The following is a 16,550-nucleotide window of genomic DNA, read 5'->3' as shown; positions in this document are numbered from 1 at the left end:
TGAAAATAATAGTACTAGCCTCAAAAATTGACTGTGCAGAAAGTGTGAAAAGTACTTTCTCCTGAGTTTGGTCAATACTGAGCACTTTACAGTAGTAATTCCTCACTATTTGTAGCCCCTCCCCATCATATGAATGATTTAACCTGTTTCCTCCTGTGCTAATGAGTATAACCAGACCTGTTTAACAGGTTGCTAAGCTCCTGACATGAAGCAGCATCCAGTGAATGGACTCACTACTAATGAAAAAAATCTGGTATTCAAAATGGCCTGTCTACTCTTATGGTGTATTAAAGGAAATGATTTCAATTTTTGGCCCAAGAATCTCCTTAAATACAAGCATTTCCCATCTCTGCCCAAAGCTTTTCTAACTCCTTAATGTGTTCAGTAAAGTCCCTGAAACAATCATCAGAAGCCCTGATAAGTAAACAATAAGCCCTGATCAATGAATACATCTTTATTTGTCAAAAACAAAATTCTTCAGATATCCTTAGATGATCCCCCAATATTAAAATAACTGCTGGATTTGGCAAGAATGAAAAAATTGGAAAAGCAAAAGAAAATATTGGAAATAATTGTTAAATGAAAAGTCACACCGTGTTTGGCAATGCTTTCAAATATAAATTTACAAGGAAAATTTGCCAGCAGTGGCTGTGGTTGGTAGGGGACAGTCCCAAAGTGGCTGCCAGAATCCCCGTAAGACATTTGCACAAGTTAGATAGTTTGTTCAAGTCAGCTCTGCTAGTGACTCAGAGAGGTTTAACTTCAGAGAATCCTAGGTAACCACAAATTTATTTTACCTTTCTGGAATGTTGCTTTCCAGCATTCCAATGTTCCATTTTAAATAATTGTATTCTATCAGTAATTGAATTCAGCTTCTTGGAACATATTTTACAAATAACTTCCTCTGGTGACCTATTGTAGGGCTAGTAATCAAAGGAACTGTTGGTCCCTGAAGTACCATTAAACAGATAAAGGTTCATCTGGTTTAATGAACCTTTAGAAATTTTATTGCTGTCCTATTTTTTTAAAAATTTTGCAGTTTCTTTTTAAAAATTTTTATTTTTATTGAAGCATATTTGCAGTACATAATAGGGTAAGGACCTCTGCTCAGAATTACAATATAAAATTAAACTTAAGAAAGCAAAGAAAAAGAGCTTATTTTTCTCCTTTAAACATAAATTTAAAAAAAAATTTTAAATCTTTAATTGTATTATTTTTGATTGAGCAATGTTTTACTACATAAATAAGTTGCACTTTTAAAGCAAACTATGACAGTGTAAGAAAGACTAATATTCCATCCATCTAAGTAAAATCAAAGACTGAATGATTGACCATTTATACTGAATTCATAGTTCGACAAATAAGTGATTGGGCTTTGGAGAGAGTTGGCTGGACCCCTGGACACCATTATCTTCTGGAAAACCTTATGGAAAATTTTAGAAAGACTTCTCCCTTAGGTGGACCAAGGGGAGAAGTCCTAGGCAGTGCCCATGGATAGGCAACGAAGAGACTGGGTCCTTCATCTGGTTGCTTTTCTGTGCTGCACAGTTGCATAGTTGCACACAGTAGACTTACAGGGCCTTATAGCCCAATTGCTTCTCTTCCATTGGAGACGACTTTGACATTGCTCAGCGGATCCCCGAGACCTCCCCAAATATAAAGAATGTTTTGTGCTAGAACATGCCAGATCAGGGTTATGTAAGGCAGCAGAACTTTCCTCTTTCTTTTATTTTTTGATTAATAGACTCAAACAAATTTGTTCTGATACATCCAGTAAGAACAACATTGGCTCTTACAATCATTTTCAATGAACCAGGCCATTAACAACACTAAGGAAATTTTCATCTTCATGAGCCTCTTACTTAACAATGCACCATTTCTCTACTGTTCTTGGTTTCATCTCCTTTCTTCCATGAGCCCTAGGGATATAATTACCAAAGAGGTCCAGCCTGCCTCTGAGGAGTTCCTATCTACTTTAGTCACACATGTCCTGGGTGGTGGCCTCCTATATTCTTTTTGCAAGGTTTTCCATCTTTTGATATTTACCCCATGTCTTGGTCCTTGGTCCTATTCAGCATCAATAGATCCACCATCGATGGACCGTATACCAACATTACGTTACTCCTATTTCTGGGCCTATTCAAAGATGAAAATTTACCCTGAAGCTTGAACTGCAGGGTTCCATACATCTGATCTAAAAAAATTAAACATTAGGACTTAGTTCTAAAATTATTTCAGGCACAAAATCCTTTTTTGTGCTCCATGGAATAGAAATGCAAAGTCTCAATCAAGCATAAATTTCTCAAGCTTGCATAAGCCTTTCCTCTGTGTCTACCTACCTCTTTAAGTAGACTGTCCTCACCTGAGGCCAAGGACATGATACTAAGGGCCAAAATTCTCATGGAAGAATGCCCTGCTGTTGCCTGAGCTTTGGCCATCTTTCTAGTCCACAAAATAGGAGTGAATGACATTCTCCTGAGAGCTCTGTCTTGATACATTGCTATCCAGTGAATAGATGAGTACAGTCTTCCATCTGCACAATTTAAAGGAGATGAATGAATTCTATTGGTATAGGAAGTTAGACTACTACACAGAAATACATCTACTGAAATGAACTAACATTTTCTTCAATGGCCCTAAATTTATCAACAACTACCTTAGTAACTGGCTATAGAATTGTTTATATAGGTCTTCTTTAGAATTACAGAGCCACTTTTGAAAATGTTGCTCCATGATATTTAATATATATGTGTTTGTGTGTGTATAGTGATACATATAGAGATAAACTTATAGAGACACCTATGTTGGTGTACATCTATGGATATTTATATAGAAAGAGAAAAAAACAGAAACAAAATGTTAACAGTGGTTAATCCAGGATTACAGAAGACGTTTAAACTTTGCACTTTTCCCAAATATTCAATTAAACTATATTTTTTCATAAGAAAATATTTTTTGAAAAGAAGTAGGTAACTTTGAAAGACATTGCTTTGACTAGAGACTGCAAGACTGAAAATAAAAGAAACTTCACAAAATCACTGTACTATGCATAATAAATTTGCTTCTCATGGAGACATGAATGAAAATTTCTGAAACTGTTGTGTATCTGCTTGAAATGAACAAATAAATAAGTGGGTGGCAGTTGGTTAGATTCAGATTTCACACTTGTGGAGTGAGAAGTTCCAGATAAACAAAAAAGAAGGCTAGAGTGATGTCTGTATATCTAATTAGAGTTGGAGACATTAGTATTAAGACATGTTAAGCTTAATATAGACATAGGTGGTTGGACACAGTAATAATTATAGATACGTATGTAAACATAGGTTGTTACATTTGCATATATTTCCTAGCTCTGTTTGAAGAGAAGACCTACAAGCAGTGACAACCAAGACCCAGACCTTAGGCATTGAGACTATTTCTAGTAAAAGGGATTAGGCCTCTCTGGAAAATTGGCTGATTCTAAAACTAAGGAAAAAGTACTTTTACAGTAGAGAAGTCTGGCCAACACCGCGTCAGCCAGGTGACTAAGGCTGGCATCATCACTGATAAATCACAACTAGTAGCCTTGAAATGAGGCAGTGATGATGACCCTTCACCTCTGAGATCTTTCTCACAAAAATCTGAAGCTCCAAAGTAGAAAAACAAACCCAAATTAAGGAACATTCTACAAAATACCTGATCGATACTTGCCAAAACCTTCAAGATCATCAAAACCAAGATAAATCTGAGAAACTCACAGCACAGAGGAACTTAATGTGATACAACAAATGTAACGTCACATCTTGGATGGGACACTAAAACAGAGAAAGGACATTAGGGAAAATACTAAAGAAGGAAAAAATAAAATATGGCATTTACTTATAGTAGCGTATCAGTTTTGGTTCATTAGATGTGACAAGTGTACCATAATAATGTACAATTTTAACAATAGAGAAATGGCATATAAGATACACGAGAACCCTCTGTATTATAATTGCAACTTTTCTGTAAACATAAAACTATTCTAAAATAAAAATGTTATTTTGAAGGAAGAACTAAATATTGATTTGCCTACCAATTCACACTTGAAACAGTATTCCTATAGAAAACTAAAGAACAGCACCTAGTTAGTATCCAGGTAAATACCACTTCCCCTTTGTTGGAGACCACCATATTTTATCAACACAGCATAGTGGGCAAAGCATAAGAGCTGCAGATCCACATGGCTGTGTTCAAATCCCAGCTCTGCATTTACTGATGGCAAGGCCTTGAGCAAGTTCATCACTTTGAACCTCAGTTCCCTTACCTGTTACCCATGGATAGTAAAACTGAACACCTACTTCTAATTATTCCAAAAACTGAATGAGGTGATTTATGAAAACACTTAGCACAGTGCGTCATGGGTGATAACTGTGCAATAAATATAAGCTGCAAACTACTAAATTGAAACGGTGTTATTGTTAATTAATTAAATTATTTAAAACCTCAGAATATCATCTTGATGAGACAAAGAATTCTTGAGTGAATCCCAGGTCAGAAGCAACTTCATTTTTTCCAGTTGATGGATGCTCCAGATCTGCTTCCATTCAGCCTGCATTCCAGACACTTTCCAAAACAAAGGGTGATGCATAGCCAAGCAGTGCCCTGGGGAAGTCCTGATCCAAGCTTCCCATGAGGTTGGCAGCCAGAACTTGCCTGATGTGTTCATCCCCCATAATGGGCACTTTTTCTGTTTCCTAAGGAAATAAAAACTTGATTGAGAAACTGGTTTCATTGGTGTCTATGCAGATAGAACGGTTGGTCATCTGAAGCAATTCTAGCGCTTGCCAAACAACAGTTCGGGATGACGTGTACATAGCAATGAACACACAAATCCCCAAGTCCTGCAGTGTCCCTGTCTTGGAATAGTTATATATGTTCATTAAGGTCCCTCTGACCTGGAGGCAACACAGGAAACTGAATCACACAATTATTGTTTCGTCTGACAATTGAGTTGTGTTCTTGAAATCTGGCTGCTTTCCTGTAACTTCCATTCTTCTCTGACTCAAAGACATTTTATTGAGTTAACTTTCTATCCGGAAACCTCAGCATCTTAATTCTCTCCAGAGCAGCTTGCTTCCAATGTTTAAAAAGGCTACATTCATTCTTGAATGTGTTGTTTTATCTGGAATGTACCAAGGCAAAGTAGTTCATGGGAATCAATTTTTATGTTACTATATTCTTCTTAAATTAATGATCTCATCCTTTCTATTATCTATATCAAATCCGCTCCTCACTGAAACAAATTATTATTTAAATTTTCTTTAGGCAGTAGACATGTCCCTGGCCTAGCTCTCATTTCCTCTCTCAGCATGTCTAGTCCATTAACAACTATTTCTTGTAGCATATCCAGAAGAAATTTAGACTAAGATAATATGCTGGGCAAGCCACATGTCTTCACTGTAAAGGAAACGCTGTTGGTCGTCAGCGTGACTCACCCCAGGCTTCCACCACCACACCCAAACCACGCAGTGCTGCACAGGCTGTGGTTAGATGTAGCCTAGAAAACAAAGCTATGGTGTGGAGCAGAATTTGATGTTGCAAAATATGCTTCCTGTTACCTCTCTTTGGTATTTTAATAATCTTGATCCTTCTTGTCACTTCATGCTGCATATTTAATTGTCTGGGTTTGTTTCAGTTTTATTTCCTGCCCTTCATTTCTATTTCAGTCTCAGATTATCACCTGAGGGCAATGTGCCTTTTCCAAGAGGCTCTTTAAATTGTCTGCAAGCCAGAGTTCTTTGTATTGAGGAAAAAAATGTCTCTTGTAATATAGTACTCAAAACTCTTATGGACACATGCAAAATTTTTATTTCTTTTACTCAGTTTATAAGAATCCATTAATTTCCAGAGAAGCGTGTTAAAAGCATACACCAGGGAGGATTCACAGTGCCAGTTCAGCCCACCTCAGTTTTTTCCCCTGGAGAAGGGTCCCACAGGTTCATTGCTCCATCCACTTCCTGCCTGCTTCATAGTTAATAGAACTAAGGTAGACTTGACTTGAATCAACCCAAACCGATTTGTTTTCCTTATTGAGGGGGTAGATTCTACATAAACAAATTAAGATAGAAATAGAAAGAAAAATTTTCTCGGTAGCAAAACCTCACATGAAGCATGTAGGCCTGGGCTTCACTATGGAAATTGGTAACCGGAAAGTCACCTACGCAGGAAGAAAAAACAGGCTTGCTGGGGGAGCAGGAATGAAAGGTAGCAGAGGGCCGATCTTCCTTGTAGTGCTTGGCTCCAAGTGGACCTCTACTGACACCCAACTGCATTCTCGAGTTTTGGGTTTGGGGAAGTACTCTATATCCGTGAAGTAGTAATCTTTCCTCATTTTGGTTTTAACTAGCACAAGTTGGTTTTGCTCTTACTTAACAACCAAAGGAATGAGAACAAATTCACAGAATAAGTAGGGAATATGCAGATTGTTTTAGAGTAAATGTCTCTAATTTTTCAATCTTTTCTCTCCTATGTTCGTCAGTAGGAAAAACATTTTACATTGCTGCCAGTACTAGTAAACTTGAAATAATACTTCTCTTTATTACCTATGATCAAATAAAACATGATCAATAGAGTTAAATAAATTTTATGAGTGTGCAAAAACAAAATGGAAACAAATCTAAACAAAAAATACAAAGTAAAATTCATGACAGGTGCCTATCCTCTCCATGGGGAGCCTGCTCCTCCTCCTGGGTCAGCCTGATCTCACCACTGGGCCTCCAGCAGCCCAAGCTCCTTTCCATTTCCCTGCTGTTTTCCACACTGCAGTTCTTCCTGGAGAATCTCCCTGAACTGATTCTCTAAATCCTGAACATTCTTCGGGGCCCAGTATAAGCTTCCTCACCATGGAGCCTGGCTGATCAATCTGCCGCACATTTTTCTTTTCCTGTCCTGATTTCTTACAGGCCTGTCTACCCTAAAATACCTCAGTTGGCCCTCTATGTTTACTGTGACCATGGGCTCCTGGGGGCCTAAGGAGATGGAGTCCTGTCTGGCCTGATCCTCATAACCTTCAGTTCCTGCCAGTCCAGTAAAGCCAGTGTCTGGTTCCTCCCGAGGGTGACAGCCTTTAGCAGGTGGCCTCTTAGTTGTGGAATTTTTATCATCGTTGCCATCCTTTTCTGTGCATTCATCTTTCTAGTGCGATACTCTTAACAGTACACACACTGGTCCCAATCTAGCTTTTGGCAACTGGCAAAAGCTTGGCTTGTCCCTTGCGCTGCCCACGTCCATGCCTCTGCCCCTTGTTTACAGGAATACAGTTGTCAACCTTATCTGTATCTTTTGAGAGCATAGTTTTCCAGAGGTTAAAAGACTTTATATACAGGAATATGACTGTCTACCTCATCAGTACCAGGAGGAGGTCAGCCTTGAAGGAGGGCAGATTTTTGACAAACCAGGACATCACAGGACTCTGTTAGCAAGAATCTTGTTGTTTATCTTACCTGTAGCAGAGTAGAGGTCAGCATGGCGGGGGAGGTGCAGAACTCGAGGGAGGATCTACTAGGAACAACTGCTTTTAGCTAGGAAAACTGATTTTCTTTTAAGTTCTGCTTTCTTCTCAGCCTTTGCCTAATCATGTCTTCCAAACCTGTTGTCCTTCAGGAAGGGACAGTGGCCTCAATGCAGCATGTGCCCCTTTCCAAACATGCAGTAGTCATCCTGCTGCTGTTGGAGTCCCTGTGATCACCATTTTTGTCACCAGCTTTTCTTTCCTGGGATCCTTCAGTCATCACCTCTTGCTTTTTGCATTGCATCCTTTTAAGGCAAGGTGAGCAAGCGTGCACAAAGTGCCTCTCCGGTGAAGCTTCAACAGTGATACTCATCTCACTCCTTGTGTGGGCTAGACCCTAGACCAAATGCTGTAATATCAGGAGCCTCCATGAAAGAGGACACTTAAGTGCAGGCTTCATGGCGAAGTCACCTAACCACAGGGCTTCCTCTTTTGGGTGTTCCACCAGCTGATTGTGTCTGCAGTTAAATTTATCAGTAGATGCTGTGGATTACTCAGTTTTTCTGTTTTATGTCCACACCAGGGTGTAAATTGAGCACTATTTAGTAATTAGTCTAAAATAAAATTACACTAATATCTTTGCTTAAAAATATCTCTGTGACCCATTGATTCTATATTTCCTTTTAAAGTGTGTTATTCTTATACCATGAATATTCTAATTAGAGACTTCATTTGTAATTATCAAGTAAAGCAAAGGCAAATATTACCAGGGTTGAAAGAGACTGAGGGTTGTCTAGAGGACAGACCTCGAGGGACCTGAATCATGTGTCTTCTGAGAACCACCTTGGATTGGGGGTCTTCTGGCCTCTGCCCCAGGCAGCCATTGCAAATGCAATTCTGTATTGATAAAGGGCATGGGCTTTGAACTTGGCTAAATATAGTTTGACTCACAGCTCTGGATCTTAGCTGTGAGCTCTTAAGCAACGTATTAAAGCTCTCTGAGACTTAGTATCTTTATCTGTAAAATGAACCTCCTAATACATGGCTTGGAGAGGTGTTGTTTTTAAACCATGTCACAGGAAAATTGCGGTCTACTACACAGATTAGATGTTTTTATCTCTTTTCTACCCTGAAACTCCACTAAAGGGAGGGAAAATGAATTTGAAACAGAAAGAAAGTTATAAACTCACAAGGATAAAAAGAAAAGAACACAGAAGGTGACTGCAGATGTGAGGTGTGGCTGAATGGCAGTTTGAAGACTTGGGTCTTGTAGGTGGGGAATGAACTAAAAAGAAGAGAGATGGTGAACAATCTTTACAGACTGCAGTTACTTTCTTCCATGCCACACAGCTAGGCAACGACTCCTTCCCAACTTTAAGTGGGTGAGAGGGTCACAAGAAACGTACAGTGGAGAGGGGATAGGAAAACTAGACAATCAGCTCAGGACATGTCTAGTCAGTAGAAGTTCTGAAAAGAGAAAACAGAAGAAAGCACAGAAGATAAAATCAAGTTATGAACTGTAAAAATAATCTCACACACACACACACACACACACACACACACACACACACTCCCCTAAGCACATCACTGGTTTTTCTGTCCCAAGGCAAAGTATACCAGAGGCCCAAGAACATCATTCTCAGAATATGTTCCTGAAACCAAAGTTCTTGTCCCATGGTGGGATTTTGTTTATCAAACTAGATAGTGCTTTGTTGTGGGGACACCCAGGGCACAATTTATTTTTGTCTCATTTTAGAAACTTGAGATGAAGAAAATTTACAAAGTGAAATAAGCTCCTTTGTGAGAAGACTGCTCTTACCATGGAACTTCAATTTGAACGAAAAGTCACTTGCAGTGTATAATCTTGTGCAAAAAGTGGCTTTGGAGTCTGGACTGGATGTAATTAACAAATACAGTCTACAGAAACCTACAGAGGACTGTTGACACTGCACGTACGAAGAAGTGAGGGGTGAGAGAGTTGGTTTCATTTTTCCTCAGGTTTGGAGGGGGTAGAGCTTGCGATGGAAAAGGAAATGGGATGCAGCAGGAAGTGGGGAGGGGGTGGGTATGTTCCAGGATTTGGAAATCAGCAGCTGGAAGGTGCAAGACTTGCAGCTGTGGGTCGCCACGGTGAGGGATCTGTCTAAAGCTCTCCTATTGGTCCCTGGAAACCATCAACTATAAACAATGAAGAGGGGTGATTCCCACTGTGCTAGCTAATTGTTGGCCTAGCAAAAGGCACTGACTCTTGAAAATGGAGCTCTTTCCACAACTCCATATTCCCAAGGATGCAAAGTCACCAACCTCAGGAAAATTAACAAGGAAAACAGATGACACAGGAAGGCTTTTGTAGCTTCCTAGCAAGCAGGATGCATCTTGTATCTTCCTGCTGCCAGATCTGTGGCACACCTTTGCTTTCGCTTTAATAATTTTATTTACCCTTTATTTCTAACCATTCTTTGCAATCTACAATCATAAAGCTGTCGTTTCTATCTCTCTAAATAGTAGTATTAACAGCATGGCTGCTCTGTGAATCAAATTATTCTTCAGTGACTCCTCTGGAAAGCAAACATCATTGTAAAAGTGGGAGAAATATAATTAAATGGGTAATATTTTCAATCCTAATGTCCTGTGATGTAGCAATTTGAAAGCATGCTTTGGCAATGTTTATTCTCTTTTCCATTCCATTTGCAAAGTTTTATGGTGTTATAGAGCACCGAGGAGTGTAATGGATATGATAAGCGAATCCAACCCCTTTCAGGAATAACAGACTTTGCCCTAGCTCCTTGGAGTGCACCAAATAGACAGACCTTATCTCTCAGCCCCCATTGGGGTTGCCACAGATTTGGTGTCAACTTTCCCCCTGAGAGCAACTTTTCCCCCTATTTTCCCCCAAACATATCAAAGGATTAGTGGTACAGGCCCATGAAGACTCAGCCCTCTCTCCTGACCTCGGACAACTCTAAAGTACCATCTCCCCTCCTGAAGAGGTGTGTGAGGCATCCAGTGATCTTCTTCTTCTTTCAATTTCTCCCCTTCCCCATCCCTCCCTTCACTGTCAACCCCAAGAGGACTCCTCAAAAGGAGATATGATCTCAGTTCTCTTTGGTCCAGAGATAAGAACCAGGAAATTCTGCCATGCCAAAGAACAGGGCGTGAAGGGATTTTACAGGACTTTCACTAGATGGAGGGAAGTGAGATATAGTAATAAACCCTGAGGACCTACCTATAGGTATGTGTGTGACTCAAATTCTTGCCCAGTCCTAGTCCAAATAAAACTATTTCAAATGCTATTCTCTATTGTCTTCTTCCTGTGTCCATCCATCCTTCCATCTCATTTGCTTTCCCTCTCCTGACCACATCTGGTGTGATCTGAGAAACAAGGCCCTGTGGCCTAAATTTCAGGGCTGACACACCTTCCTCTCCCTTATGCACAGAATTTCACCACTGAAGCCATGCTTTGGGGTAAATTAACAGCCCGATGCATGAAGCTTCCATTCAGATACATGCATATTCCACAGAGGAAAGGCTCTGAGAGCCTCACCTACTTCATTAAGTAGTCTGTCTATTTACTAAGTTCTTGCGGTTTGTTCATGAAAAACAACTATGGAACGAGGCGATCTTGGTGGAAAGATTGATGCCAGATACAACAGCTAAGTTTCAGTGGGGTGGGAGGGCACTGGGATGTCAGCTAGAAGCCCAGGTATTGTCAGAGTCGCTTCTCTTTAGGGTGTGTGATGCTGTAGAAACAAATACCACCCGATGGAAAGGACTCCCCCAGCTGTGAGTACCACAGAAAAACAGCCCTCCATCTGGGTTACCAAAGAACTCTCAGCTTTCAAATCAAATGGGTACTCTTCACACATGGTCTGACTCACCCCTGGGTGGCACTGTTTTCTGTTTCTAGGGTCTGCACCGTGGCTATCCCTTCCCTTTAGAACGCCCTCTTCCCTTGGCCCCTGGCACCCACTGGACTACAGGCTTCCTTCTGTCCCTGGCCCTCTTTCTCATGTGCCACTGCCTTCTCCTCCTTTGGACTTTAGTCTTTCTTTTCCTCATCTTGTACATTTCCTGATGAGAAGTCACAAGTTTCTGAATTGTGCAGAAACCATGGGGATGAGGAAAAGACAAAATGTGAAGATTACTAGGTGGGAGTCACAACTCACTTGGGTCAGACAGACTGAAGGAAGTAGTCCCTGAGCTCCCCTCTCCATCACTGTGAGGAGGCCTTGTCAAGATGTTACAACACTCTCCACATACCTCTGCCTGCCTTTGCCCTCACCCTAGATGCAGGTTGTGGTGATCTGATCGTGCATTTACACTTTTGTCTCTCTTGTTGGACTATAAAATGATTGAGCATAGAAATCATAACAGGAGAATTTTCCGGAGCAAATAAAGGGATAAATGTTTATAATATATACAGACATTAATGTAGCAAAAGCCACACCCATTCCCAAGATCAAATGCCGGTTCATGGTATCAAAGTTCGAATAAATCCTCATCGACTACAGAGAAAGTGGAAGCATTTCTGCAACTTCTTTGAGACTCCTCTTTACTCATAGCCATTAATGCAGTGTGTTCTGCTTCTCTGAGTCCTGGCTCTTAAGAAAAGCCTGAAGGCTGGGATTGTCATCTCTTACAGATTTGGACATCTCATATACCTTGTAGCTGCTGGAAGAATACTGGATTAAGTGGATTGATAACAGAGATCATGTGGCACCAGCCACACAGGTAGATTCCTCTTTACCTCCTGAGATGAGATGCCCATTCTCCTTCTGTTCATATCACACCCACCAGCCACACTCCTCAAGCCTCTTTTCCTATCCTATAGTCAACATCAGCTACAGAGCCCAACACTCCTGTACCAACGGGTTTAAATTCAATTTTCAAGTATTTTGTGTGATGTGTATTATGTACCAGTTCCCCAAAATGAATGTAAGAGATACATATCACAAACACATACTAATTTAAATCAAAATTTAAAATAAAGAAATCTGTTAAAAATACTTCACATTTTAACGTCACTAAGTTCTGGGAATCATTTTTCTCCCACAGTTAGAATGATGTACTTCGGGGTCTAAAATCTTGAATCTAGGAAATCTAAGTTCACAGTATGAAAAGTGTCCAAATTCCTGGGATGGAGGCTGGGGAACCTGCCTCCTACCTCACCCCTACAGCTGCTGTGTTTAGGTTATGACCGTGTTTAGTCACAACCCTAAGGACATACTTTCCAAGCTAAGGGCATAGTCCTCCCATTCTGATGGTAGTTGATGACACCAGTCAAATGGACATCATAGCTCCTCTATCCAAAGAGTTTCATTTTTCTGCATATATCCTCCACTGCTGCCTGTTTATTGAAATACTAGATAATAGGCAGTAAGTAGAACATTTTAGGAGGGAATGTATTTAAATTCCCTTCACTCAATGAAGAATGCTGCTGCTAGCCTATCCTTGAGGAAAAGAAGTGAGAATTTCTAAAATTGAAGGGTTCGGGGAAAACAGAATTCTGTTCTGCCAAGCTCTGTATGACACAGGAAATCTTTCCCTATAATGTGGCTTTTCCCTCAACTGTCTGAAACACAGCTTCAGAGAGTGGTGACCCAAGTCCCAAAGTGACAATGCTTTTGCAGGGTAACAGGTTTTTCCGTCAGGTCTGATCAAGAACCAGCTGCAACCACAAGCTGACAGTCTGTCCACAGGAGAGCCTGAAAGTGAGGCTTCTTATATTTCACTTCCAATCCCGAACCAGGAAGTGCTGTTTAAAATGAGCTCAAGACAAAAGCAATCTAGCCTCAAAAAACTAAACTCATCAGACCTCAGAAAGACTCTGCAGGCTTAAATCTGGGATGGTTCTCTGGTTTGGATTAGAATTTCTGGCCTCTTGTCCATAAAATATTATTAAACTTTCAAAGCTGCCAAAACGAAGTTAAAGGACACAACACACAGCCGTTTGAGCGCGCGCGCGCGCACACACACACACACACACACACACACACACACCCTTTCCTTTGGTGATCTTCCTTATCTAGACAGTCCAGGCTGGGTCAGATTTGGGTTAGTAATCTCTCAGCTAACCCAGTGTGGCTGCAGAGGGGTCTAATTCTCCAGATTCTTAGGGAGGAGGGTCGAGGCGAAGACCGGCCACGCCCAGGTCGGATTCTTCAGTTGCGCAACTGCTAGCTCCGTCTGGGCAAGTCCTAGGGGGAACCCTGCAACCTCCGGCCCCCCTCTTTCTGACCCCCCGGGGAGTCCTCGGGCAGGGGAGGGTCACGTGGTGGCGGTCGGGGCGGAGGATGTCCAGGGTCAGGCTCGGAGCCCGGGACAGCTTCGGCGGGGCGCAGCCCGCAGCGGGCAGGAAGGGGAGGGCCCAGCGGGGCGCGAGCAGCGGGGCGCTGGCCCGGGCTGGGTCGGAAAAGCTGCTTCAGGGCGCTCCCTCCACCCCTCGCTCCCTCCCTCCCCGAGCTGCCCGCCCCAGACTCCCTTCTAGTCTCGCCGCGCCTTCCCCGAGGCTGCGCCCGCGGTGGCCTCGCCATGTCCCAGCCCGGCCCGAAGCCCGCCGCCTCCCCGCGGCCCCGGCGCGCAGCCGCCGCCCGCCAACCCGCGGAGGTGAGTGACACCCCTGTGCGGGCGCAGGGCCGGGCCCGGGTGCGGGACAGGAGGGCCGCCTTCCTTGGGTGTGCGGGGCCTGTCCCCGCGCAGGCCGGAGAAGGCCCCGGGCTCAGGGTCCCCAGCCTGTGAGGTGTCAGGAAGTGGCTGGAAGTTCGCGGGTCTGGATCCAGCGCGTTGGGCGTGGCGCGGGCCGGGTAGAGGGGCGCGCAGGGCCCAGGTGGCCAGTGAGGCAGGAGGGCAATGAGGGTGGGTGGGAGGGAGTCTAAGGTTCACTCTGCACCCTCTAAGTGCAAGGGATCGACTCTGGAGACACCCGGATCCCGCCTTCCGCCGGGCGCGGCTGCCTGCAGAGGAACACCTCTTCCCCGCCCAGCCCCGAGTCAAACCCGGAGGGGCGGGGTCTGTAAGGGGCGGGGCCCAGACCCCTCCCCCGTGCCCGCCCACCCGCCCGGCGCTCAATGCCAGCCGGGTGCCAGCCGGGTCCCAGCTTGGCGCAGGGTGAGCCTGGCGTCCACAGCACGGCACCACGCGCCCTCGCCGGGTCCTCCGCTGCACTTCTCGGAACAAGTCGGTTGTCGCCATGGCTTTCGCGAGCTGGTGGTACAAGACGGTAAATAGCAGCGGCAGCTCCTGGGCGGGGCTGGGAAAGGGGTGCTCTTCACTTTGCTTAGCTTTTCTGGGCACGCACACTAAACGCTGCCGTGGGTTTGGAGGGCAGAGGGTGGGAACCAGTGCGACCTCCTGGCAGACCTTCGGGTTTGGCCCGGAGAGGCTGGAGGCACCCGAAGGATCGGATTCCGTCCTCGGGAGGGCAGGTGCCCCAAACTCAGATGGTGCGCACGAGTTGGCTGGAGCAGGAGCTGGCTGGAGCAGGAGCTGGCGCTGCCCCTCAAGGCAGGGGTTATCAATGCGCTGTGCTTCATTACTTTGCACGGGGAGCGAAAGTGTTCCATTTGTTTCCTGCATTTAATCCCTTTCCTGCCAATTAGCTGTGATACCCAGTCAAGCTGGCACTTGCAGTGTTTTGAAACCAGGAAACATGACTTAACATTAGATTGCTTTCCAAAAAAAAAAAAAACCCACGAAGTTTTGTTGATAGACAAAATATTTATGTCCCATTGATTTATGGCGAGAATCAAAACATTAGGCGTGCCTCTCTCTCACCATGTGGTCCTGGGAGGAGCAAAGATATAGTGATCGGTCACCCTTTGGAGATAGAAACCTTTGCGTTGGAATAAAAAAATAGTTACTTATCTGAAAATGAATATTTATTGAACATCTACTTTGTGCCATGCAGTGTGCTAGCCTCCAAGTATGGAGGAGAGCAGCAGTGTTAAAAGATGATGATGAGTCAACTTTTTGAAGCTGTTTTCACATCTGTAAAATAAGAGTGACTAGATTCATATATCTAGATGTCATATATACACTTATAATTTAATAAGGAGTTTAATTTTCCTTGAGACATTTCTTCATGAATATTTTCTGTGTCTTTTATTGTACCATTTTATTGATGTGGGAAGAGAAGAAGTTTGCCTTGAGTCACTGTTATCCCACGATTCTTATCAAAATGGCCCACGTCAATTATTTGCAAATATGGGTGGCTGGGGTTCAGAGTTGACATCAGACTGTTCCTTCCAGACTCACAATTCTAAAGGAAATTATGCTGGACTACTTGGATGAAAATAGTTTGAACCTATGCTCTTAATTGTTTAGACATAGCCTGACATTTTTACTAAAGCTTCTCTTACAATCTAATCTGGGAACTATGATAAAAATCCTTTTTGTGGGGCCGGGGATTTAGTTCCGTGGTTCCAGCGCCTGCCTCGCAGCGCAAGGACCTGAGTTTGATCCCCGGTACCAAAAAAAAAAAATCTTTTTTGCTAGGAGGAACTTCCTAGAATCACCAACCTGCATGTGACAAAGCTTTAACATTTCCTAAACAGAAAAGTTATCCAATGGAAATATAGTGTGGGCATAAGTAATTTTAAATTTTGTAGTAGCCCAGCAACAAAAGCAAAAAAGAGCAAGTGCAATCAATACTACTAATAATATATTTTATTTAACCCTATATATCCCAGATATTATTTACTATTTAATCAATGTACAAACCATAGTTTACATTCTCATTTTCATATTAATTCTTCTAAATCCAGTGTGTGTTTTACACTTATAGCATATCTCAGCTCACTCTTGCTAAATTTCAAGTGTTCAATAGCCGTAAGTGGTTAATGGCTATAGTACTAGATAGTAAAGCTCTAGACCATAGGTTCCTGAACTTTATTTTTTTTAAATTTTGGCATTGGGTTGGTGATCACAGACCATTCTGAGAAAAAATTGGATGTTACAGATTATTTTCCAACAACAAAATATACACAGATACAAAAACCCAATTTTCTATAGAGCTTCAGAGAATTTGAATTTCTTCATTTTCCTATCCATAAATCCCCCAAAGGTTCTTGGAGCCAATTTA

At 42.5% G+C, this 16,550-nt stretch overlaps 1 protein-coding gene across 23 annotated transcripts in view; it reads left to right on the top strand.

Annotated features, from left to right (window-relative positions):
- Nucleotides 1–13,610: 13,610 nt before the first annotated feature.
- The window catches only part of Cast (calpastatin), a 133,694-nt gene continuing 130,754 nt past the window's right edge, over nt 13,611–16,550 (top strand). For 5 of the 23 annotated variants that reach the window (XM_087180934.1, XM_004841712.4, XM_087180927.1 and 2 more), the window contains exon 1: nt 13,825–14,077. In XM_087180934.1, the coding sequence (XP_087037060.1) occupies nt 14,003–14,077 (75 nt within the window). In that variant the 5' untranslated portion in view covers nt 13,825–14,002. Of the gene's footprint in view, nt 14,078–14,512; nt 14,691–16,550 lie in introns of those variants that run through there. The other 18 variants (XM_087180935.1, XM_087180925.1, XM_087180919.1 and 15 more) reach the window with 10 other exon arrangements.

This window comes from Heterocephalus glaber, unplaced genomic scaffold (assembly GCF_053883595.1).
Source record: "Heterocephalus glaber isolate CG9 unplaced genomic scaffold, H.glaber_assembly_v1.0 deba00001465, whole genome shotgun sequence".
Classification (NCBI taxonomy): Eukaryota; Metazoa; Chordata; class Mammalia; order Rodentia; family Bathyergidae; genus Heterocephalus; species Heterocephalus glaber.
The sequence above is the reverse complement of the archived record's forward strand: the minus strand, read 5'-3'. Positions and strand labels throughout refer to the sequence as shown.